At 49.7% G+C, this 24,291-nt stretch overlaps 1 protein-coding gene across 1 annotated transcript in view; it reads left to right on the plus strand.

Moving 5' to 3' along the window:
* LOC133114480 (neurabin-2-like) overlaps positions 1-24,291 on the plus strand; it is a 39,405-nt gene that overhangs the window by 5,824 nt on the left and 9,290 nt on the right. Inside the window, exons 3-5 of the mRNA XM_061223934.1 lie at positions 21,216-21,348; positions 22,072-22,192; positions 22,594-22,698. Of these exons, the coding sequence (XP_061079918.1) occupies positions 21,216-21,348; positions 22,072-22,192; positions 22,594-22,698 (359 nt within the window). The remainder of the gene's footprint in view (positions 1-21,215; positions 21,349-22,071; positions 22,193-22,593; positions 22,699-24,291) is intronic.

Here is a 24,291-nt window from a genome sequence, read left to right on the forward strand (position 1 = left end):
TGTACAGGGCCTTTTTACGAGCGGGTGTGTACCTGTTGGGGGCCTTTTTACGAGCCGGTGTGTACCTGTTGGGGGTCTTTTTACAAGCTGGTGTGTACCTGTAGGGGGCGCTGTCAGGGCTGTGCAGTCAGTAAGAGGGGACAGTGGGCTTAGGTGACACAGATGTCAGAGCGATCTACACGATCAAAAGAACCATCACTTCGCTTCACTTCGCTTCCAGGGAAGGATCGATATTATTTTATTGCTTTACATTCATCAGTTTAAGCAAAATACTTTGTTTAAGAGCTGGCGATGGGCACTTTCTGCTTGGCAGCGTGGAGCTGCAGTTGCCTCTTTGATTTGACGGGGCGCTGCTCTTGTATTAACCCAGTTATTAAACATGAGTTTCATTGGCTGAACAGCATCTGTCTCCCAGGTCCATGAACACACCTCACATTTCATATTATCTGTGAGCACAGCTGCAATGGAAAGTCTATGGGAAGTGTACGCCTCACCTTCTGCAGCAGCGTTCCTACCCAGATTTCCTCCAATTGAGTTTTTTGGCCACTACACTGACAAAAACAGCAGTAGCCTCCCAGCTAACACAAAATGTTGTCGCAGTGTTACTGGAACGTTTTGTCAACGTTACAGCATCGCCACAGCATGGCAGCAACATTGTGAGAATGTTCCGCTTAGGACGTGAACCTGCAGGCCTTCTGGTTACACACCCCCAGCTGCTGCGGCACACTGCGAGTCTGAGAGCGCAGTATCTCCCTGCTGCAGAATAAATGTGTCCAGCCAGGCGAATAACTGGAGTAACTGAAGGCAAGGCTATGACCTTTGACCTTTGTGGGAATAGGGACAACCCTGGACAACCCTGTGCTGTCTGATAGAGGATTCCCGCGCGCATGGAGGCAGGGCGAAGCGCGAGCAGGGAAGATTTGGGCCGTGCCAGTGTGTGGTGTTGCTATGGGCAGCCGCGCCGTGTGAGGTTAGAGACAGGAAGAGGGTGTGGAGTCCTGATTTAGACACTATTTTCCATTCCAAACGCTGGCCTCAAACATGTCCTGCCTACAAAGATATGAGCTGAATGCTACAGAAAAGTGTTTTAGTCTTATAATTACAGTGAAAAACCTATGTTTTTATTAGCTTGTCTTCAGTTACTGTTAGCTGGGCAATTGTCTAACCCCATTGGCAAATCTTGAAATGAGTAAAACTGCCTCACCTCAGTGGCAATATCAGTTGGTCATCAATTTTTTTTTTTTTTTTTTTTTTTAGCAAAAAAGGAACAGAAATATGATTCTACAGTCTAAATATACAAGACTGAAATAATAGCAGGGGGAGGGTTGCCGGTTCGATCCCCCGCCCTGGGTGTGTTGAAGTCTCCTTGAGCAAGACACCTGACCCTCAATTGCTCCGAACAAGCTGGTTGGTGCCTTGCATGGCAGCCTTTTGCCATTTGTGTGTGAGTGTGTGTGTGAATGAATTAGAGGCATCAACTGTAACAGGCTTTGGATAAAAGCCCTATATAAACGCAGTCCATTTACCATTTAATTGAGACATAAATCTGAGTTCTTTCCAAATAGTTAAATATAACGATGAGCTGAATTCGTCTCCGCATTTCTCGTTGTCTTTGTTGTGCTGAGCAAACGTTTTCGGGCCGCTTGAACAGACGGGTATGTTGTGAGTGCCGGCGGTTGATTTTTGTCTGCACTGGGTTCTGGGTTCTGGGTTCTGGGTTCCAGCTTTCGGCTGGCAGCCCGCGTGGCGGTTGAAGGCGAGTCGAGGGTTAAACCTCACGCCCCCGTTGGCGCGTAGGAGCCGCGCGGCGGCGGTGCTTGGCGGGGGCGTGTCCCGGGGCCGATTGGCACCCTGCCAGGCGGCTTCATTAGCTGGAGGTGATGGAGAGCCGCTCTGCCAGTGCTGATCTGGATTTGACAGCTCTCAGCATTCATCTCCCGTAATCCCCCCCTCATCCATTCCTCCTCCAAATGAATGTGCGCTAATGAAAACAACAAAAGCAAATTCATTTTTCTCAGCGTAATTCATTTAGTGGTCAGTCCGAACAAAATAAAAATGACAAATCTCTGCTGGTCTCCAGCGCTGGGTCTGCAGAAGTCAATAAAATAACTGACTGAAGGTATTTATTAGATTTATTTTTTTCAGTTATTGGTGTACCATATCCATTGAAGGGGTTTGACAGATTGTGTATTCGGTGATGATCTACTGATTAACTCTGTTATAATGTGTTAATGTCACCTTCCTGTCAGCTTTGACCCATCTGGCCCTTCTCCACTGACCTCTCTCATTAACAAGGCGTTTCTGGCCCTCAAATCCAAATCCTGCCCTGGTTTTCCTTTCTCCAGATGATTAACTGAAGAATTTTCAACAGACCCCCCTTTTTCTTGGCAGTAGTATTGCCAAGGTGCAACTAAAACCTTGGGGGATTCCCCACACTTTTCGGTTCTTCAGTTCACTACAGTTCATCATTTCACAACGGAATAATGCAAATCTCTTCACTTCCGCGTGTGGTGTACCCAGTACCGTAAATGAATGTTGTCTGGTTGGTGTGGGAGAAGTGTGTGTTTGTCTGACGCTGTTAGTAGGTCATTCCTGGTCAGTGTGAGAGCAGTGTGTGTGTGTGTGTGTGTGTGTGTGTGTGTCTGACGCTGCTAGTAGGTGATTCCTGGTCGGTGTCAGAGCAGTGTGTGCGCGTTTGTGTGTGTGTGTGTGTGTGTGTGTGTGTGTGTCTGACGCTGTTAGTAGGTGATTCCTGGTCGGTGTCGGAGCAGTGTGTGTGTGTGTGTGTGTGTGTACGTGTCTGACTGTTAGTAGGTGATTCCTGGTCGGTTTCAGAGCAGTGTGTGTGTGTGTGTCTGACTCTGTTAGTAGGTGATCTGTTAGTACTTGATGCCTGGTCAGTGTCAGAGCAGTGTGTGTGTGTGTGTGTCTGACTCTGTTAGTAGGTGATTCCTGGTCAGTGTCAGAGCAGTGTGTGTGTGTGTGTGTGTCTGACTCTGTTAGTAGGTGATCTGTTAGTAGGTGATTCCTGGTCGGTGTCAGAGCAGTGTGTGTGTGTGTGTGTGTGTGTGTGTGTGTGTGTTTCTGACGCTGCTAGTACGTGATGCCTGGTCAGTGTCAGAGCAGTGTGTGTGTGTGTGTGTGTATGTGGCAGACGCTGTTAGTAGGTGATCTGTTAGTAGGTGATTCCTGGTCAGTGTCAGCGCAGTGTGTGTGTGTGTGTCTGACTCTGTTAGTAGGTGATTCCTGGTCAATGTCAGAGCAGTGTGTGTGTGTGTGTTAGATTGCATTACATTAATGGCATTTGGCAGATGCTCTTATCCAGAGCGACGTACAGTTGATTAGACTAAGCAGGAGACAATCCTCCCCTGGAGCAATGCAGGGTTAAGGGCCTTGCTCAAGGGCCCAACGGCTGTACGGATCTTACTGTAGCTACACCGGGGATCGAACCACTGACCTTGTGTGTCCCAGTCATATACCTTAACCACTACGCTACAGGCCGCCCTGTGTGACTCTGTTAGTAGGTGACTCCTGGTCAGGGGCGGAGCAGGGCAGCCCCTCTTATCCTATCAAAGGGAGGAAACTGCTCAGGAAGAGGGAGAGAGAGAAAGAGAGAGAGAGGGGAGGGTAATCAGCTCGGGGCAGGATGTGCCACAGCTCCTGATAATGAGAGAGCGAGGGGGGGGGGGTACAGGGAGAGATATAGAGAGGAACAGGGAGGGAGACATGGAGAGAGATAAAGGATCAGGGAGGGAGAGAGAGGAATGGAGAGTGGAATGGAGAGAGAGAGAGGAACAAAGAGAGGGAGAGAGAAACATGTGGAAACATGTGGCAGGAGCAGTGATGAGGACATCTGGCTCATCCCAGCACAGACCCCTTTAGCATTAGCAGCTTTAGCATAGCAGCAGCCTGGAGCGCTACTGCGAGAGAGAGCCTGTGGGTACAGCCTGGAGCTCCACTGAGAGAGGGAGCCTATGGGTACAGCCTGGTGCTCCACTGAGAGAGGGAGCCTATGGGTACAGCCTGGAGCTCCACTGAGAGAGGGAGCCTATGGGTACAGCCTGGAGCCCCACTGAGAGAGGGTGCCTATGGGTACAGCCTGGAGCTCCACTGAGAGAGGGAGCCTATGGGTACATCCTGGAGCTCCACTGAGAGAGGGAGCCTATGGGTACAGCCTGGAGCCCCACTGAGAGAGAGAGCCTGTGGGTACAGCTGGCCTCTGACCTCCAGGGAGCTGCAGCTATGGTCTACAGGCACGAGGCTCCTATAGCAGAACACATCTATCCTACTGGAAAACATCTGCATTCGCAAGCAGGGGAAGTGTACAACAGGAAGTCACAATGCAAAGGACATTTTCTTATCCGCATTCAAACTGTGAGACAATATGCAAGAATATTCAGGTGTAAACTATATCTTAGGTATGACGAAGGCCTAAATAATGGTGCACTGGTGGAAAATACATGCCTGCTGTGAGAGAGTTTATATTCTGGTGGGGAAAAGTGTATGGAGTCCTTGAGGAGTACAAGCAGTAATCAGTCGTGTCAATAGCAAAAGGCTAATGGTAGCGATAGTGAAGGCTTATGGCGGCAGGCAGCTTGACTCAAACTGAGTAGGACTACGATTGTGTAATCCTGGGGGGCGCAGATTTGCTCACGGCTTGAGCGTAAGCGTGTGTGTGTGTGTGAAGAGTGTGACCCGCATCCTGTGACTCGGACTGCCTTCCTGTTCTGGTGGGAGACTGAGCCCACGAAAGCCACCTCATCCACTGTGGTCGAACCAAAATGGTGGCCTTGTGTCAGCTCCAGGCAGGCCTCGACAGTGCTCCTGGAAATTCTGGTGTGCCCAGTTAGGGTTGAAGTGAAAAATGTGAAGTGAAGTGAAAAATGATCGATCTCCAGGAACAGGGTTGGTAACCCCAGGCCTAGACTGAGCGCAGTCTCTCTCGAAAGCGTGACCTCGTCTACCAAAGTGGTGACCGTCCCTAAACGCTGACCTGTTCCTCAGCTTGTGGCTTACCCTCAGGAACCCACCCAGCGTCAGCTAACCAGATTATAACCCAGCCCATAGTTAAAAATAGAGGTCTGTGCACTTAACGTTACTGTAATCCCTACTCCTCCTTATACACTGCCTTTCATCCCCGCCAGGGCAGTGTTTAACCCTTCAAAAGGTGTGAGGTCACTGAACAGAACATTCTACCCTGGTGTAAGAAAAGCTACCAGCTGTTTCAAAACCTAACTTGAGCTGATCGAACCATGTTGAGTATAGAGCTGGTCTGACCTGGCCAACCAGCTGTTTCAAAACCTAGCATGAGCTGTTTTTTTTTTTTCAGCAGGGGTAATCCAATGCTGATGTAACCATCACAACTGGTAACTGAAAGAACAGTCGCTTAGAATTTTGATGAAAACATTTGGGGAAAAAAACCCTGCTTGTCACTAGCCACATCGCCTCGGTCTATGTACACTTGCATATCACGTAGAGCAGTATTTGCACACCTCCATTTGCTTCAGAGAATGTAGCAGGTTTTCAGAGCTGTGCGCTCAGTTGCTCATGTTTATATGAATACTTCCCTTGGTGTGTGGAAATATCAGAGCCAAAATGGATGGAAAGTGGGCGCCGGTGCCTTGGACGTGTGTTTAAAATGTAAATCAGGGGAGAGTGGCTCTGCAGTGTAATCCAGGGGAAAAAAGAGGAATTCACTGATCTCTGCAGCTGTCCACTCTCATTTCATTCCCTGCAAATATCTGCTGCTTTAAATAATACTACCGACTGAGGAACGTGATCTTCCTCAAACTACGCAGTTCCACCAAACCACATTTATTTAGTTATTTCTAAAATGTATTTTATGTCAACAGTTTCCAGTAGTATTTATGTAAATGCAAATGTAAAGAACAAAAATATAAAATGTCATACTGTGCTGTCTACTATCTATAAATGTACAAGTACTGTATATCTCCTAATGTAATTTTTTAAAATGTATTCATAATTTACATAAATTCAGCCCTCAGAAGATGCTCAGTGTTAATGCACGTTTTTTGGCATTTTTTGAAATTGTGCACCCTGGAAAATCCCCACAGTGCAGCGCTTGGTGCTTTGTGTGACTTATTGATCATTCTGAACAGCCCCCCTGATTTAAACATGAATGCGCGTGGCTCTTTATACACGCTGGCTTCATCCTCCATTTTGAAGCCCACAGCCTGCCCGAGGGATTGGGCCTGCAGGGCTCCTCAGGGACCCGGTGGGGTGTTTAGAGTATAACCAGACCCGCAGGGAGGGCGGATCTCTGCTCTTATGTGCACAATAAGGATCGGTATAATAGCAGGTACAGACCTTCATAATCCCTGCGTCCCAATTCCTGCTGTGTTTAACCTACTCCTTGGACAAGTGCTGGGCAGATGGAATTTATACAAGTCCTCTGTACTGGACTCAGATACAGGTCTGTGGTACTGGACCTCACATGAGGGTAAACAGGAAATGACATCACGAAATGTGACTAGAGCGCGAGCCCCGGACATTTCCCGAGCGTCCGCCGTGAAAAGAGCCGCGGCCTTACTGGGAGGACGTTTCCCAGGGCTGACTGAGAGCTCCACTTAAAACCGCTCCCTTTGAGCTGCCATTGTTCACATGGTGGGCCTGAGAACGGTTTGTACACAGACCGTTTCTCTGCCCAAATGCAGGCTTACATAAAGACTGCTTTAAATAGACACCCACAGTACCATCGAGTGTCAGCTGTTGCTATAACCCAGCGCAGTGCATGTAAAATCTGAAAAGATCTTGCACTGATGTACATATTCTCTGTTCATTTTTGGCAGGTAGACCCAGGTGAGTCACATACTGTAGCAGCAGTGGTCAACACTTTCAAGAGCAGGTTTTTTGGATTTCTTTTCCCCCCAAAAGTCGTGTTCTAGAACTCCACTGCTTTCAATTCCACCCACACATATTCTCAAATGCCAATAGTGATTGTTACATCAGCATTGGAATGTTTAGTTGAAAACATTCTACTCTACTGTTGACCTGGTCTGAGCAGCTGGTCTCAGACGGGGATGTACTTTACCTGGAATGTATGAGGCTGTATATAAGGGTGTACTTTATCTGGGATGTATGAGGCTGTATGTAAGGGTGTACTTTATCTGGACTGCATAAGGGTGTAATCTGGACTATATAAGGGTGTATATAAGGGTGTAATCTGGACTGTATAAGGGTGTATATAAGGGTGTAATCTGGACTGTAAGGGTGAAGTGTGGGTTTCGGAATGCGCCTTCGTGACGCATCTTGTTTTCTTCTCATCGTGCTGTGTGACACAGAGGTGGCTGACTCGCTGAGTCCTCATGCTCCCAAACATTTGTCATCGGCCCTGACTCAGCCTCCTGGGCCCCGTGGGTGTTCCTCCTCCTCCTCCTCCTCCTCCTCCTCTGACCGTGTGCCGAACGGGACGGTCCTCCGCGCGATCCAGAGAGAGACACCGTTAGACTAATACCTCCTCCCTGGAAGCGAGCGCGAGAGTGTGAGAGTTTCTGAGTGAACGCACTCTGCCGTTCCAGCGTCCGTCCGTGTGGAGCAGCGTTGGCGTAGTTTCGGAAGGAGGCGGCCTGTCAGAATGCCACTTCACAGTCACACATGTAGGCACAGCGCATTCCCCAGCGCAGACTCCAGTACAACACTGACAGTTCAGCGTCTCAGCCCTCTAAATATCGAGATGATGCCACGTACAGACGAACGGACGGCTGTGCAATGCACACACACACACACAAACACATGCATGCACACACACACACACGCATGCATACACACACACACACACACACACACATTCCCACAGTCACGTAGTAGGCCCTATGGGGCGAGGTACACTAGTTGAGAACATTGGTGTTACTTGCAGGAACACGAAAAAAGCTGCATCACCAACAAGGCAAAGGCCTACATACGCCCTCACACAAACACCAGTATGAGGAGGTTCAGTCATGTGTCATATACTTATTCGACGAACTGCTATGATTTGGATGAGGAGGAGAGAGAGTCTGTCTGTGTGTGTGTGTGTGTGTGTGTGTGTGTGTGTGTGTGTGTGTGTGTGTGTGTGTGCGAGCGCACGCATGCCCGAGTGTGTATGAGAGAGAGAGAGAGTGAGCGTGTTTCCTATTTTTGTAATTAATCTCCCTCTGGTTATTGCTGGCGCTCTGATGGTTTCTGTGCTTTGGCTGGGAGCTTTATGCCTGTCCTGCTAATATGGCTGGCCTGATCTGAAGTCAATGGAGCTGACTGAGCTGAGCAAAGTGAGGGAGAGAGAGATACGGTGGGGCAGTGACAGAGACACAGTGGAGGGGGTAGAGCTTCTTATTCAGACCGCCTTTGTTTGGGGAGCTTCATGAGCTGGGGGCATACAATTGGACTTTCTCTCTGCTTCTCTCTCCTTCTCTCCCTTTCTCTTTTCCACTCTTCCCTCTTTCTCTCTTTTCCTTCACCCTTGTTCTCACAGTGAATCTCGAAATCATCTGTCATCCTGAGGCACCTCTTTTTTAATACATTTGAAGGATGCAAGTCTCCCATTGTCTGAAAACTGAGACATTTGTTCTTCTCATAGGATATGCTGACGATGCTGTCCAAATGAAAACGACCGGTGTTATTTTGTTCAGGATATGAATCCCCCATCCTGGGCTAACTCAGACAGCGAGCCACTCGTACATAATAATTTGCTATTAGCTGCGGCTTTTGTCCGAAGCGACTTACTGTTGATTTGACTAAGCATTCCCCCTGGAGCAATGCGGGGTTTGGGGCCCTGCTCAAGGGCCCAACGGCTGTGCGGATCTTATTGTGGCTACACCGGAGCCTACACCACTACACCACAGGCTGCCCCAGTCACAATCTGCCAGGGATACATTCCAGGGCATGTGGCAACACCGCTGGCTTTCATCCACACCTGCAGTCTCACTCTGCTTTCCCCCGCCTGCAGTCCTACAGGCAGAACGCACTTTACGGCCTGCAGGTCCGAGCCTGTGGACTCGCCGCGCCAAACGCCAGCGATGCACTGTAACGTATTAAAGACTTTACTCCAGGCTGGGGCCCGTGTTTATCCAGAGCGGGACTCTGGCCTCCTCAAGGCCTTCTGCTCCCTGGCTCTCTTGCTGTCGACCTCAAAAGAGCACAAAGTGTAAAAACAGCGGGGGGAGAGAGCCAGAGCTGCCGAGGCCGACAGGAAGGGGGCGTTGCGGGCGCGGCTCGGCGCAGAAGCGGCGGGGGCCGTCACAATCTTGCCGCGGATCTTCAGCGTAAACAGGAAGCCGCGGTGGAAACAGCCACAACTGATACGGCTGTTAGCCTGGGCGCCACATGTCAAATGAACATCGACGGATGCAAACTGCACGACTGCAGCGGGCTAATATGGCCCTCTAAAGTTGTGCGGTAATTGTGGATTCTAGCATGTCAGGTCATTCGTTTGCCCATTAACTGCTCATCTACACCTACAACCTCCATCTGCACCTACGGCTATATCTACCCACCTACACCTGTTCACTCAAAGGTGCAATAGGTAATTTCGGATTTCTAACGGTCAAGAGATCTTTTTTTTTTTTTTCTCATGTAGAAAGTTTTTGTTTTAAGTTCATGTTTGCTTGAGAACTGTAGGGGTACATCAGCTGCGTCTCAATCGGGATCTGAAGGGGAAGAACAGTTCACCTCCAGTAACAGTGATAATGTTACGCGTTTGTACCTCAAGGCCTTTCACACCATGTTTCACGGTTGTTATGTATCAGACCTGTTCCTGTTTTCACGCGGTTGTTTTCCTAGCGAATGGAATTAAATGTTCCATGCTAAAAGAACAGGACGGAACTCTCTAGAACACCTCTGTCTCCTGTCCTGCTGTCAGGTGATTGGATTATGGCTGCTTCCCCAAGGAAGGTTGTTTAGGGCGATGCGGCTTTCGCGCCCACAGAAGTGTCCTTTGTGCAAAACCAACGTCACACAGGCACAATTGTGTTGCTCTTTGTCCCGGAGGTGGTGGGGGTGAGACTTTACGAAGACGCTTGTTTAGGCGGTAACCGTGTCATTTCATTTATGGTTTTTATTTCGGGTCGGGCTTCACACCACGCGGCGTTGCTTGCTGAGGGCTGCAGCAGCTAGTACATTTCCAGAGAGAGGCTGTACTGAGGGGGAAACACAGGGGCGGTTGTGCTGAAGGCCGGGGGGGACGGCGGGACAAGCCTAGCCCCTCTTCCCCTCACGCATTGAGAAGGCCTCTCTGACCATCGTCAGCGGGGTCGCTCCAGCACCCTGCTCCCACACAGCCACCATTGTTTCATCTCTCCGTCTGCGTCTCTCCCTCCCTCTCTCCCTCCCTCCCTCCCTCCCGGCACCTTCGCTTGTTGTCACGCAGCCGGTCGGTAAAAATAGACGCATTGTGAGCGCCCCGCAGTCCCCGCCCCCTCGAGGGGCCGTCACCCCGCCAGGGACGGGGAAGTGCGCGCCGGCTTTGCATAATTTATTCACGGGGTCTTCAGACCGCCTCTTCTGTCACTGCTGTCATTTTTGTTGTTGTTGTTGTTGTTGTGAAGCCCTGGCTGTTTTAATGACTGCGGCTTCGGAGATGAGCTTCTTCCAACACATCGTTTGTATACGAGCTGTTTGGGAGTGAGATGCGTTATACTTAACATCAGCCTAGCTGCTTTCCCTCCACGTGCCCTCTCTCTCTCTCTCTTTCCCTCTCACCACCTCCAAAGGTGTCAGCCAAAGCACATAAATAATCAGAACATTACAATCAATAATTGGAATAAATAATATTCTAGGAGGGGGATTAAATAAACATGGATCTCATCTATCTTGCTCTCTCTCACCCACCCACCCTCACACATGCGTTCACCCATCCACACACATACACGCAGGCACAGACACACACGCACATGCAGACGGACACACAGACCTATGCACACCCACCTCCACACACACTGACCCACACACACACACACACACACACTTACCTACGCACACCCACCTCCACACACACACTGACCCACACACACACACACACACACACACTTACCTACGCACAGCCACCTCCACACACACACTGACCCACACACCCACCTCCACACACACACACACACACACACACACACACACACACACAATATTAGTGTTGTTGCTTCCAGCTATTAACAAATCCGCCACCACCACAGCACAGCCTGTGTGTAAAATATGCTCCACAATCTGAAATCCAGGGTCAGAAAACTAGGCGAGGAATGTCATTACTGAGCTAGCCAAAGCTCCACAGCAAGAATTCCACTATTATTTCTCTGGGAATTTTGGTAGTCAACAGTCGATGGGGAGTAGGTGAGCTGAGAAACTAGGAACTAGCTGGAGTACTGTACTGCATTTAAAACCCAAATGTGAGCAAACCCACACCAAATTAGGATAGACCTGACAGACATGAAGATGTCTGTCAGTAGGACCTATGGGAACCTCCCAGACATGGGATCCTCGATGGTCTGTGGGGACACCACCCCCCCCTCCCCCGATGCTGTGGCCGGGAAACAAACACTTCCTGTTTACCCCAGCTGATGTGACAGTGGCCTCAGTGTTATCTAGTCACTGCCTGAACACAGGACTGGGGTTTAATAGGAAGATACATTTCAGTGTGTTTTTAACAACCCAGCATCTTATTACTACAATAGCCGCAAATACGTACCGCCGCAAACACGCTTAATGCCAGCCGCTTAGCAGCAGTGGCGGTCACCATGGCAGTTGGAGATGGCGGCTATCAAGTACGATAAGTAAGATCCTCTGGGTGTTAGCCCGTTAGCCATAGCGTGATGGGGACACCCTCTGGCTATGAGCCGGTTAGCCAAGGTGGGATGGGGTCAGCCATCTGGGTGTTAGCCGTTAGCCACATTGGGATGGGGATATCCCTCTTGGCGTTAGCCACGGCGGGATGGGGATATCCCTCTTGGCGTTAGCCACGGCGTGATGGGGATATCCCTCTTGGCGTTAGCCACAGCGTGATGGGGTTGCTCCTCTGGGCATTAGCACGTTAGCCACATTGGGATGGGGATGCCCCTCTTGGCGTTAGCCACGGCGTGATGGGGTTGCTCCTCTGGGCGTTAGCACGTTAGCCACATTGGGATGGGGATGCCCCTCTTGGCGTTAGCCACGGCGTGATGGGGTTGCTCCTCTGGGCGTTAGCCCGTTAGCCACATTGGGATGGGGATGCCCCTCTGGGTGTTAGCCCGTTAGCCACATTGGGATGGGTACGCTGTCTGGATGTGAGTCACTTCTGCTCTCATGCTGCACTATTGTGTGCGCTAAGAGGCCATAATGGCATGCCTGTGATCCGCCATGCTTGACTGCAGAAACAGAAAGTAGTACCGCCCCAAGGGCCACATTCAGCGTGTATCGCACTCCTGTCACACTGGCAAAGGGCTTTTCTTTGGGTAAGCGCAGGGTTGTCCAGTCTCATCCCAAAAGAGCCCTTGTGGGCGCAGGTTTTTTGCGTTGCCCAGCACTAAGAGACCTGATTCAACAAATCATAAATGATCTGTCCAATTCGTCCCCAAACTACCTCCATTTGACTTCTGTTGGTGGAAAATGAAAAGAATGTTGCCAACTATTGCTTTTTATGAACTTTATGACACTATTGTGAAGTAACAATTCTTTTTGAGAAGTAAAAGATTATTTTTGAACTTCTGATTATTCACTTCACTTGTTTCTGGAAGTGGAACTGCTTGAATTTTACTACATGCAGGGTATGAAGCATGAGTGCAGTGTACTGAACCTTTGACTGGTCGTGTCGGTGAGTTCATGATGTCTGGGAGAAGCTGGTGTTCCTTGTTCTAAGAGCGCTCAGTGGCCATGTGTATGAAGGCCAAATGTGAGACCAGCTCTGCCAACAGCTTCTGCACCGTCCATCTTTCATGTGTGTGCGGTTGTGTGTGTGTGTGTGTACTGCACTGTCAGTGGCAGAAGAACAGCAGGCCTCTCTGGATAAACTCTTCATCCCATGCTACTCCTCCTCTGACCGTCAGCACTCGGGCGTATAATAAACAGCAGTTTGAGCGCGGAAATCGATCCCTGCTCAGACCACAGCGGAGCGCCATTTATCACTGCTAAAGAACGCTGCCATTTTACACACAGCTTACACAGTGAAGGTTTAAAACTGCACTGCTGTTTAAATCACCAATGCTCAGGGCTCCCACTACGGGGACAGTTTATTCTCATATTCTATATTTTTATACTCCGTCAGTCCTGACGTTTGAGGCCCAGCTCTGATACAGGACAGGGGGATTATATAGACAGGGTTATTCACCACCTGCTCGATGAGTGGCCCTGAAACCCACTGGAAGATCAGACAGACAGGTGGGAAATAACAACCCAGCTCTGCACTGCTATTCCCACATTCAACTGACTTTTTTCCTTCTTCTCCTTTCCCCCTCACTGGCCCTTACCCATAAACTATTTCATACTAACATTTTCTAACCTTTACTAGTGTTTTCTCCTAGTATCTCACTGCACAGATAAATATCTTTGATCTTCAATGTGCCAAGCAGCACTAAATCTGCAGCATCACAGCTGAAAACCCTCTCTCGTGATCGTGGAAGAATCGGTGTTTGGAAAGCCCTCTGGGGGCCTGTCCGCACTGCACCCAGCAAAGCTTGTGGACGTAGCTGATTCGGAGACACCTGTGTCTAAACAGCCGAGCGTGAATACGTTTCCCCCCTTTAATCCATTGCTGCCCAGGCACCATCACGCATAGCAATCCCGCTGACTGCGTGTACATTTCATCATATAGAAACATAACATAACTTTTATTTTAGGAAATAATATTTGAAAACCATTTAAGGGGACACCCTAACATCCCTATTTGGCATATATTGATAGTTCTCCTGCTCTGTGCACTCTTAGTTTTTGTTGCTCTTCCTGAGAAGGTTTCTGGAGATGTTTTTGGATGATTTAGTCTTTGTGTTGTCCCATAGGCTGACAGGAGGCTGTAACATGCAGGCTGGGAGCCTGATATCCTCAAAACTGTCTGTGAAAACAGATGAGCCGGCCTGTTCTCTCTCTCTCTCTCTCGCCCACGTCTTTGGTCAAGGTGGTCGTGCCCTACTTCCCTGCCCCTGCGACAGCCTCTGCTCACTGGCTGAGCTGTTCAGTCAGCCTCCAATCAGAAACGGCTCTGAAAGAGGGCGTCTGTCACCACGGTTGGGATCACAGTGGTCGTCCAGAGACCGCAGCGTGGCGATAATCTCATCCAGCCTCACCAGCTTCAGGGGGCCCGCTGCATCATCCTCGCGGAGTGCAGGCTATCTCTAGCGATCACTCGCGTTGTGTTTGTGTTGCGTAACATCTGCGGTATATCATGCAGAATGTTAAAGGAATTTAGCCTGAATGTCTCGTCCGTGAATCCATCGTGTTTTTGATAGGTTCATCTGACATGTAATTGATGTGAACGAGTTTACCATTCAATTAGCAGTCCCAGCCATGACACGTTATTTAATAAGACTGTGTGCATTTTTGGGAATGATGATTGAGTGCTTCTAGACACTATTATATTGTATACCGTAAACATTTAAGCCTGTCTGATCTTCCATCCATCCATTATCTTAACCCGCTTATCCTGAACATTGGGCGAAAGGCAGGAAAGGCAGACAGGCCAGTCCATCACAGGGCACACACACCATTCACTCACACACTCATACCCACGGGCAATTTAGACTCTCCAATCAGCCTAACCTGCATGTCTTTGGACTGTGGGAGGAAACCAGAGTACCCGGAGGAAACCCACATGAACACGGGGAGAACATGCAAACTCCACACAGAGAGGCCCTGGCCGACGGGGATTCGAACCCAGGACCTCCTTGCTGTGAAGCGGCAGTGCTACCCACTGCACCATCCATGCCTCCCTGTCTGATCTTGGTCTTTGCAAAGCTATTCCTTTAAAATAAATAGGCGAGTGACAGATTGATAGGTCACATACACCTTCTGAACTGAGCCTTAAAAATGAGTGAATTTGTAGTCCTTTTATAACAAATGCAATATTTCTAAAAGCAAAAAAACCAGTCAGCATTATTTGAAGTAGTAGCGTTGTTTCTGTAAAAGAAAGGCACTCATCTCCACACCCTCTTTCTCAAGTCAGCTTTCTCAAGTCAGTACCATTACGCTCAAAGCGTGCTTGATATCCAGGATAACACTCAACGTTCTGACAGCGTTGCCGCAGCGTTGTGAGAGAGCGCGGTTGGTGAAGCAGAATCTCCATCTTGACTGGCGACTGGGCGTTCTGACCCTCTGTGGAGCTGAGACCAGCACCGGAGAATTAAAGCAAAGCGGTTCAGCAGACCAGGGGAGAGAAACGCAGAGGTGCCGCGCGTCCGTCAGTCTGTCCAGGCACTGTAACTGAGGCCTGTGGAGGATCAGGGAGGCCCACGTTTATCATACTTCCTGTCGTCCTGTTGGCTCTTCCTGCCTGAAACACTAGCCTGGAGGAGTAGCGGCTTGTTCTCCACGTGCGTGCAGCCCTGCCCCCGAGAGCCCTTCAGTCTCCCACACTAAACCTCCAGCCTCTCGTTCCCCTCATCCCCTCCCCGTTACGGAGGCTAGGATGGCCCACCCGGCCCCGTGGGGGGGGGGGGGGGTTCTGTTCCCGCTCCCGATCACGTTACCCCCGCCTGAGCCAGGTGTACGCCTGCGCCTCTAATCTCAGGGATAATATGGCTGACGGTTATGGGGCGCGGTCGGCTGCAGAAACAAGAGAAAAGCGGCAGCATCCACAGGAGCCTCTCTTCAGTGTGTGTCTCGGCCGTCTCCATGGTAACTGCGCATAGAGGGCCGCTCGGCTGTGTGCGTGTCTCCTGTACGAGGCGTGTGTGTAACCGCACGGCGAGGAGAGAGGGGGGGGGGGGGGAGAGGGAAAGAGGGAGGTGTAAGGGAGAGAGGAGGTGTAAGGGAGAGATAGGCGATGGAGGGAGGAGACGTTACACAGGCAGCTGTCGCTCCTCTGACTGGCTCTCCTGCAGTACTGGGGGAAGTGCTGACGGAGGCGGACGATCGGCAGACCTTTTGAAGGGCGTCCCAGTGTGACGGGATTCAGCCCAACCGCAAGCCCCTGTGCCCTACTAACGCTGACAACTGGAGCAGGGGTTCTATCTCTACATCTCTTTCTCTCTCTCTCTCTCCACCTGTCTCTCTCTCTCTACCTCTCTATCTCTCGCTGTCTCTCATCTCTGTCTCTACCTGTCTCTCTCTCACTGTTTCCACCTCTCTGTATCTCTCGTTGTCTTTCTCTCTCTCTTCACTAATCCTGGAGCAGGGGTTCTGTCTTTGTCTTTCTCTCTCAGTCTCTCCATCTCTCTCTCTCTCTCTCAAGTCTCTCCATGTCTCTCACGCTGTCTCATCTCTCTCCATCTCTACGTCTTTCTCTCTCTCTCTCTCTCTTTCCTCTAATCCTCTCATCTGGCCTCCTGCAGGAAACGCACACATACCTCCCTGCAACATCTGGCCCCTGTGTCTGTATCCCAGAATTCTTTGGGGCGGCTGTTTATATCCATGGAATTATAGAAAATTATAGAATCTTTAATTTTTTTATGATTTATTTTTGCTTTCTGCATTAGTGTGTCAGTAGAAAAGAGGAAATCCAAACTTTCATTTTCCAAAAAATGTAATGTTACAGAGAAATGTTGCATTTTGTAACAGTAACATATTAACTAAGACTTTTCAGATCAAACCTTAGGATGAACTGTATAGCCAGAAGTAAGTGACACAGTCAAAGTCTGCAGACGATTTTCTCATAAAACTGCAGGACAATGTACCCGAGAACTGATGCAGACCAAGGTTGAAGGGTAGTCACAACAAATTTGATTAAATTGTTAACTGTTCACTGCTCTTTACAGTAAATTCTTTCATATTTAAAAGTGAAAAAATTTACTTTGACTTTGACTATTTTGGTAAGCATCTTTGCTTTCTGGATTTGACATGTGCCTTGCTGTCTGTGGGGTGAAGGTCAGGGCTAACAGGTGACCATGTCCTGGAGGCACTCCAGAAGCAGGGTTTACCCTCGTCACCCAGTGTCCGGGGGCCTGGGTGTGGACCCCAGGGGGTCTGACCACAGGCAGACCTGGGCTACTCCAGGTGCCACTGCACTTCTGATGTGCGATTCACACCTGCGAAACGCAGTATGAAAAATGAATATGATATGAAAATATGAAAATATGAAAAAATTCATATTACGCTGTTGGTCATGAGATGGCTGGCGAAGCTGTGGGCCCTTCTGACTCATTCTGAGCAGAGACAGGAACTCCTTTTCTGCTGCTTCCTGTTTGAGTGACAGGCCGCCACCCTGTGAGGTGGCATGAACTATTCCTGGCAGAGGAAACCTACTTTTCTCTCAGTATTCGTTCTGTTATAACACACTTCAGCAAGGTCCAGTCACAGAGACCTGACCAGCGTACATGACTAATGACAAAAATAAATGAGCACGTAATTTCAGCGTTACCGTACGCTGGGTGAATGAATCCACAGACACTACTTTCATTCATTCATAGTGTTTAACAGCATAAACGGATAGTAATCAGGTAGTAAAGTACTGAACAACATTTCCACTTTGTAGTGAAAATCAATTTTGACATAGCGAGAATTTAAGTGCTAATATTACAGCACTCATAAATACCAGAGAATCACTGGTGTCGCCAGGCTGGGTGGTTGCTATGGAGACCATGGTGTTCACAGTCAAAGTGATACCTACTGTTTTTATGTAGAGTGAGAGAGAGAGAGAGAGAGAGATGGAGGGAATGTGTGAAAGAAAAGAATGCTGGGGGGGCGTGAAGAGAATGTGTGAGAGACAGAGAGCAAGAGTGAGAAAAGGATGGAGAGAATGTGTGAAAGACAGAGGGAGGGTGACAGAGAGGAACAGCAGAGTGGGAGAGATACAGATGGAGAGAATGTGAAAGAACAAGGAAGGAAAAAAGGGAGAGACAGCAGAGAGAGATAAGGAGAATGTCAAAGGAAGAGAGTGGGAGATGGAGAACGATAGAGACAGCAGAGAGGGAGATGAGGATGGAGAGAATGTGTGAAAGGAGGAGTGAGATGGGGAGAGGTAGAGAGAGCAGAGTGGGAGATGAGGATGGGGAGAATGTGTGAAAGGAGGAGTGAGATGGGGAGAGGTAGAGAGAGCAGAGTGGGAGATGAGGATGGGGAGAATGTGTGAAAGGAGGAGTGAGATGGGGAGAGGTAGAGAGAGCAGAGTGGGAGATGAGGATGGGGAGAATGTGTGAAAGGAGGAGTGAGGGCACTGCGCTGGAGGAGCCACAGAGGCCTGTGGGATTAAACACTGCTGCTGGGGAGCGGAGGAGAGGAAGAGGAGTGTAGGGGCTTCAGAGGAGCTGTCCTGTTCTTCGTCTTCCTCCTCTGCCAGAATGTGCAGTTCTTCCAGTGATAGGGAGAACGCACGTAGCATCACGTGTTAGCCTTCAGCGGCGTGAACACAGTCTCACACACATCACAGGAAGCTACGCCTCTGTGGAAACGGTGTCGTGATGTCGTGATCGCGAAGACGCATCATCTCTCTGGAACAACGTTTCAGTATTGAGCTGTAAATCTGTAGTTCACTGTCTGTGCCAAACTCATCCATGTATGTAATTGTGTGCATGTTACAATATTAATTTCAGGGCATATTTATCCTACAATATGCAATAACTATGCAGTGGAATTGTAGGTTAGGTTAAAGGGAACAATAGTTGATACTGGTTGCAAAATATGACTTAAGATTTTAATATTTTCGGTGTGTAGACAAAGGGGTGATAATTGGATGATTACAGGCGTGAGATTACAGGCCGAACTGCTGCTGATCACATGGCTAAAGGCTTCCAGTCTACAGAGGGTTTCATTCAGTCCAAACAGGCAGGACTGCATACGCCATTTTAAACAGATGAATTTCTCTGAGCTTTGAAGTGTGCAACATGCTGATATGAGTGTTGTTGGCGCTAGCTGTGATCCTTTGCGGTTCAGCTCTTCAGACAACAGCAAAGAAACCGCTATAGACTCACCAACAGTTACAGGGTGCTGTGGACTCACTATACTGTGTTTCCAGACAGCTTTCTGATCAGTTTTCAGCTTCTAGCATAGTATTAGGCTGGTTTTGCTGATTGTGGAGGTCAACATGGAGCCACACACACACACACACACACACACACACACACACACACACACACACACACACACACACACACACACACACACACACACACACACACACACACACACACACACACACACACACACACACACACACACACACACACACAAGGCCAGAAGCTCATCAAACCCAGCAGTATGTGGTCTCACCTCAGGCCTGAGAGGCCTGAAATAAAGGTTTGGCTGGGTCTCAGATCATCCGGAGCCTCTTACTGCACCATCCCGAGGCGAAACCCACACAGACCCTCCTCTGACCAGCTTCTATTCAAATCTCTAATGGGCCATTGCTGCTCATTTCTCACCTCTGTGTTCTTCCCCCAAATAACACAGCAGAATATCACCCTCCAGTGAAACACGCTGGTCTTCCCATAGCTGTACCCCTCAGTACCGCAGCTGCTACAGTGACATTCATTCTGCGGTTTACACTCCTCTTCATCTTTTAATCTCACTAAAGGAGAGAATATCCCACGGAGAGAGCGCGTTTTTTTTTTTACGGTGAATCACTCTCGGCCCCGGCGTGTGGATCCTTTCCGGGAGCGAAGCGCGTCGTCAGCGTTCTGTAGCGGGGCTAAGCGCTAATTAAAATGTGCCTCGGCGCTCACGCCGCGGTTACACTGCTAACAGCTCCTCTTTCGCGCGCGCCGCGCAGCGCTAAAATTAGCCCACGCTCCCTTCCCCGGTCAGAGAGCCGGGGCCCCCGCGCTATCGCCCGTCCTCCGTGTCCGTGTGAGTAGTAGATGATGGACTGAGTGTCGTTTACGAACCTGGAGTAACGGGGGGGGGGGGCGGGCTGTGCGGGGTCTCTGTGGAGCACGGATATCTGCAGCACGCTCATGTCACGCTGCTGGGAATCTCTCCCCCCCCTGGACACAACACACATCATTACATGCTTATGTGCTTTTTATCCAAAGCAACTCAGAGCAACTCGGAGTCTGTTCGACTAAGCAGAAACCAACCCCCCCTGGAGCAATGCGGGGTTGCTGAAAGGCCCAGTAGCTGCACTGATCTTATTGTGGCTACACTTGAACCACCGACCTGTCCAGGTCCCAGCCAAGCACTTTTGCCACGTCCACTGCAGGACAGTAAATAATGACTCTATTAACCCGGTGAACCTCAGAGGTACGGAAATATCTCATTACCCTCCCGGTGCTGGTCTGTGAGCTGCCACAGAAACGGAGTGGTTTTCAGGCCACCCTTAAGTCTGTGCTAGCGGCCAGATTAAATCTGAGGCCGTCACACACGCGGCGGGAACCTCCGTCACTCCCGCTAAAGAGATTTCCAGGTCTGGCTTGGATCCATTATCCGTCTCCCGGAGCGTTAGCCGGCCCTGACGTAGCGCGTAATATGCTGGCTCTGTCCACCTTGCTGACCCCGGCTCCGTGCTGCGTGGCAGTCAGGGAAATCCATCTGCCTACATTCCTTCCCCACAATGCACCACTGTCAGTGAAAACAGTGCAGTTCAGGCCCTCTGCTCCCAGAGAGATGATTCTACTGTGATGCACAGATGCTGCTGTTTAGTCCTTAGTGGTGCATTCTGGGAAATGTTTAGCTGTGTCAGCTCTTTACAGAAAGCATGGAAAAGTCTGTAACCGCTGTGGAAACCAAACGCGACTGGAAGCCTTTGGCTGTGACTCGCACGCGCTCAGTCACAACACGCCCGCTGAGCTGTCCCTGTGGCTCTGCAGTGCACTACAACCGTCACCGTCATTACTCTACAGTGCAGTGGCACAGTGGTTCCCAAAACAGCAGTTTTGGAACAGCAATTCCCAGTCGCAAAGTCTCTGGGGCCGTCATATGTCATTATGACGAACTGTAAATGCACAAGTCTGTATTCTGTAATGTAGGGCACAAGTCTGTATTCAACTGCATATGGTGATGTTCCACATGAAGTGAGGTTCTGCGTGAGGTCAAGTCTGTTATACTTTCCCTTTTTTGAGATTAAAATAAGGGATTGTTATTAACTTGTGCTTCTCTCTCTCTCTCTGCCACCTCTCTCGCTATCTCTCCCTCATCTCTCCCCCTCTCTTTCTCCCCCCCCTCTCTCTCTCTCTCAGGTCTTCACCACATACTCTAATGAGGAGTATGACCGGCGCAATGATGACGTGGACCCTATGGCTGCCTCGGCCGAGTACGAGCTGGAGAAGAGGGTGGAGCGGCTGGACCTGTTCCCCGTGGAGCTGGAGAAAGGTGGGGCCTCCATCCCTCCCTGCACTTTAACCTCACACTCATTGTTTTATTCAAAATCCAATGTGCTGGGGTTAGAGAGCCAAAAGAGCAGAAATTGTACCACTGTCCAAATACTTACGGACTGCAACTGTGTATCACTTTGACCGCAGTTGCTCAGTGTAATAAACAGTGACTTTTGCACATGGACTGCAATCGCCACAGGCTCCCCAGATACTAAGAGTAGCTATGTTGCACCACTGCTATGTCACATCTTAAAAGTACTTTTTTTTTGCCCAAAAATAACTTGGACCAGATTTAAATCCAATGGTCCTCACACAATCCTTTGAGACATGCATGCTTTTTTATACTTTCATGGTTGTAGACTATCAAATTTGAATGGGTCGTAAAAACGTGAAATTCCGACGATGAACTGTCCGTAACCTTAGCACAAGGAGACACAATGCTAACTTGTGAATCAGGCTAGCTTCTCCACGTTTGAATCTAAATTCAATCTAAGTTCTAAATCAGGGCCGAGAGTATGCTGGTGTTCATTCCCCACCAATCGCTACACAGTTTCGCTCACTAGTTCTCCCTCTGGTTGATGGTGTGTGGAGTAGTGAGATCAGGAGGTGCAGTGATTGGCTGGAATGAAAACCTGCATGCTCGCCCGCGGCGTGTGGTTGGGCGCCCCTGCTCAGAATGAACATGAGGAGAACGGTCTGCTCTCCCGCCTCCCCCCTCCAGATGGAGACGGTCTGGGGATCAGCATCATCGGCATGGGCGCCGGTGCAGACATGGGCCTGGAGAAGCTCGGCATCTTCGTGAAGACGGTCACGGACGGAGGGGCAGCGCACCGGGACGGCAGGTACGGAGGGTGCAGGAGAGGGGATTTCACAGTTCCCTCTGCAACGGGCAGGTCGTATCAGGGTGTTTGGATCAATTTCGCTGTCCTGTGACATCACACTGGCAGTTAAGCGGTCAGCCCGGAGGTAGCGAAAAGGCTCCTCCCCCGCACCCCCGTGCTGAGTGATCCATCAGGATGACCCCTGCGGTGTTTGATGGGGTCTGAACAGGCAGCACACACATCCTCTCCCAGATCTCCCCTCTGACACTGTTGTAGACGCACAGAGATTCCTCACATAGCTCAGCTCACATGAGCCTCACAGCTGATTCACACCAGGCCCTGCTGTGTGTGTGTGTGTGTGTGTGTGTGTGGGGGACTGTCACTGAGCTCCCGCTCGCTCGTCTTCCTCCTCTTCCTCCAAGGATCCAGGTGAATGACCTCATCGTGGAGGTGGATGGCACCAGCCTGGTGGGTGTGACCCAGAGCTTCGCCGCGTCCGTCCTGAGGAACACCAGCGGCACAGTCAGGTGAGCCCAGCGCCACGCTAACATTAACCCGTACCGCCCATGCCTGTGAATCTGGCTCAAGCAGCGCCACGCTAACATTAACCCGTACCGCTAACATTAACCCGTACCGCACATGCCTGAGAATCCAGCTCAAACCAGCACAGCCCTAACATTAACCCGGACCGCCCAAGCCTGTGAATCTGGCTCAAGCAGCGCCACGCTAACATTAACCCGTACCGCCCATGCCTGAGAATCCAGCTCAAACCAGCACAGCGCTAACATTAACCCGTACCGCACATGCCTGAGAATCCAGCTCAAACCAGCACAGCCCTAACATTAACCCGTACCGCCCATGCCTGTGAATCTGGCTCACGCAGCGCCACGCTAACATTAACCGGTACCGCTAACATTAACCCGTACCGCCCATGCCTGTGAATCTGGCTCACGCAGCGCCACGCTAACATTAACCGGTACCGCTAACATTAACCCGTACCGCCCATGCCTGTGAATCTGGCTCAAGCAGCGCCACGCTAACATTAACCGGTACCGCTAACATTAACCGGTACCGCTAACATTAACCCGTACCGCACACGCCTGAGAATCCAGCTCAAACCAGCACAGCGCTAACATTAACCTGTACCGCACACGCCCCTGAGAATCCAGCTCAAACCAGTGCGTTTATGGTCACCAGAGAGCTGATGTGTCATGGACTGGATTTAGGCTTGATCTGGTCATTCTGAACCAGATACTGGGAGGTGCAATTATGACCTATCACAGACAGTTGCAGCCAAAATCAGCTCTGTAAGAAAACGATTAGTGTACTCTCCCACTCCCAGGCAGGATCGGATTCGGTCAAGGTCGGTCAAGGTTAGGATTTAGAACAACTTGATAATCCTATCTGTGAATTAATTGTACTTATTGCAGGTAACTGGTCATAGCAAATACAGGGCAGAGATAATAAAGATAAAAAAAAGATACTCATGTGCAGGGTTTCTCTCTCGGACTCCCTGGAGGATAGAAGGTGTTTCCCAATAAAGAAGTAATTTCAGGAGCAGGAGGGCGGACATGTCTATTAATAAACCCCTTCAGTCAGTTAATGAAGACCCTCTGCCATCACAGGTCTGCGCTCGGTCTCCCGGCAACGCAGATCAGCGTTTAACGGGGACAGAGGCACATCGACCGTGCATGTCATCACATCCAGACAGAAATGAACATTCTGCTCCAGAACATTCCGCCTCTGTAAATTGCTCACTCTAAAATAAACCCTCACCCGTTCAAACAAAGTCTGGGTGTTGCCTGCTTGTGATAATAATCAATCATTTCTTGTTCAGTTTTCTGAATAAAAAGACACAAAGAAGATTATGAGCCGTAATTATGCTGCTGCAGCTCAATGGACAGGTGATATTACTTAGCTTTGGCAGAAACCTCACATTTAGACAGGGCTTCTCTCTGGCGAATGTGTGCTGAGCCGTCTACAGGAATTTGATGCTCAGGTCTGTTTCAGCAAGTTGTTATTTTTGTACTTAATTACCAGCCATTGCTTTGCTCAGCTTAGGCCAGCCAATGCAGGGCTTCCTTCCTGAAAAGCAAGAATGAGTCACACAGCGCTGACCA

Source organism: Conger conger, chromosome 16 (assembly GCF_963514075.1).
Source record: "Conger conger chromosome 16, fConCon1.1, whole genome shotgun sequence".
In the NCBI taxonomy this organism is placed as follows: Eukaryota; Metazoa; Chordata; class Actinopteri; order Anguilliformes; family Congridae; genus Conger; species Conger conger.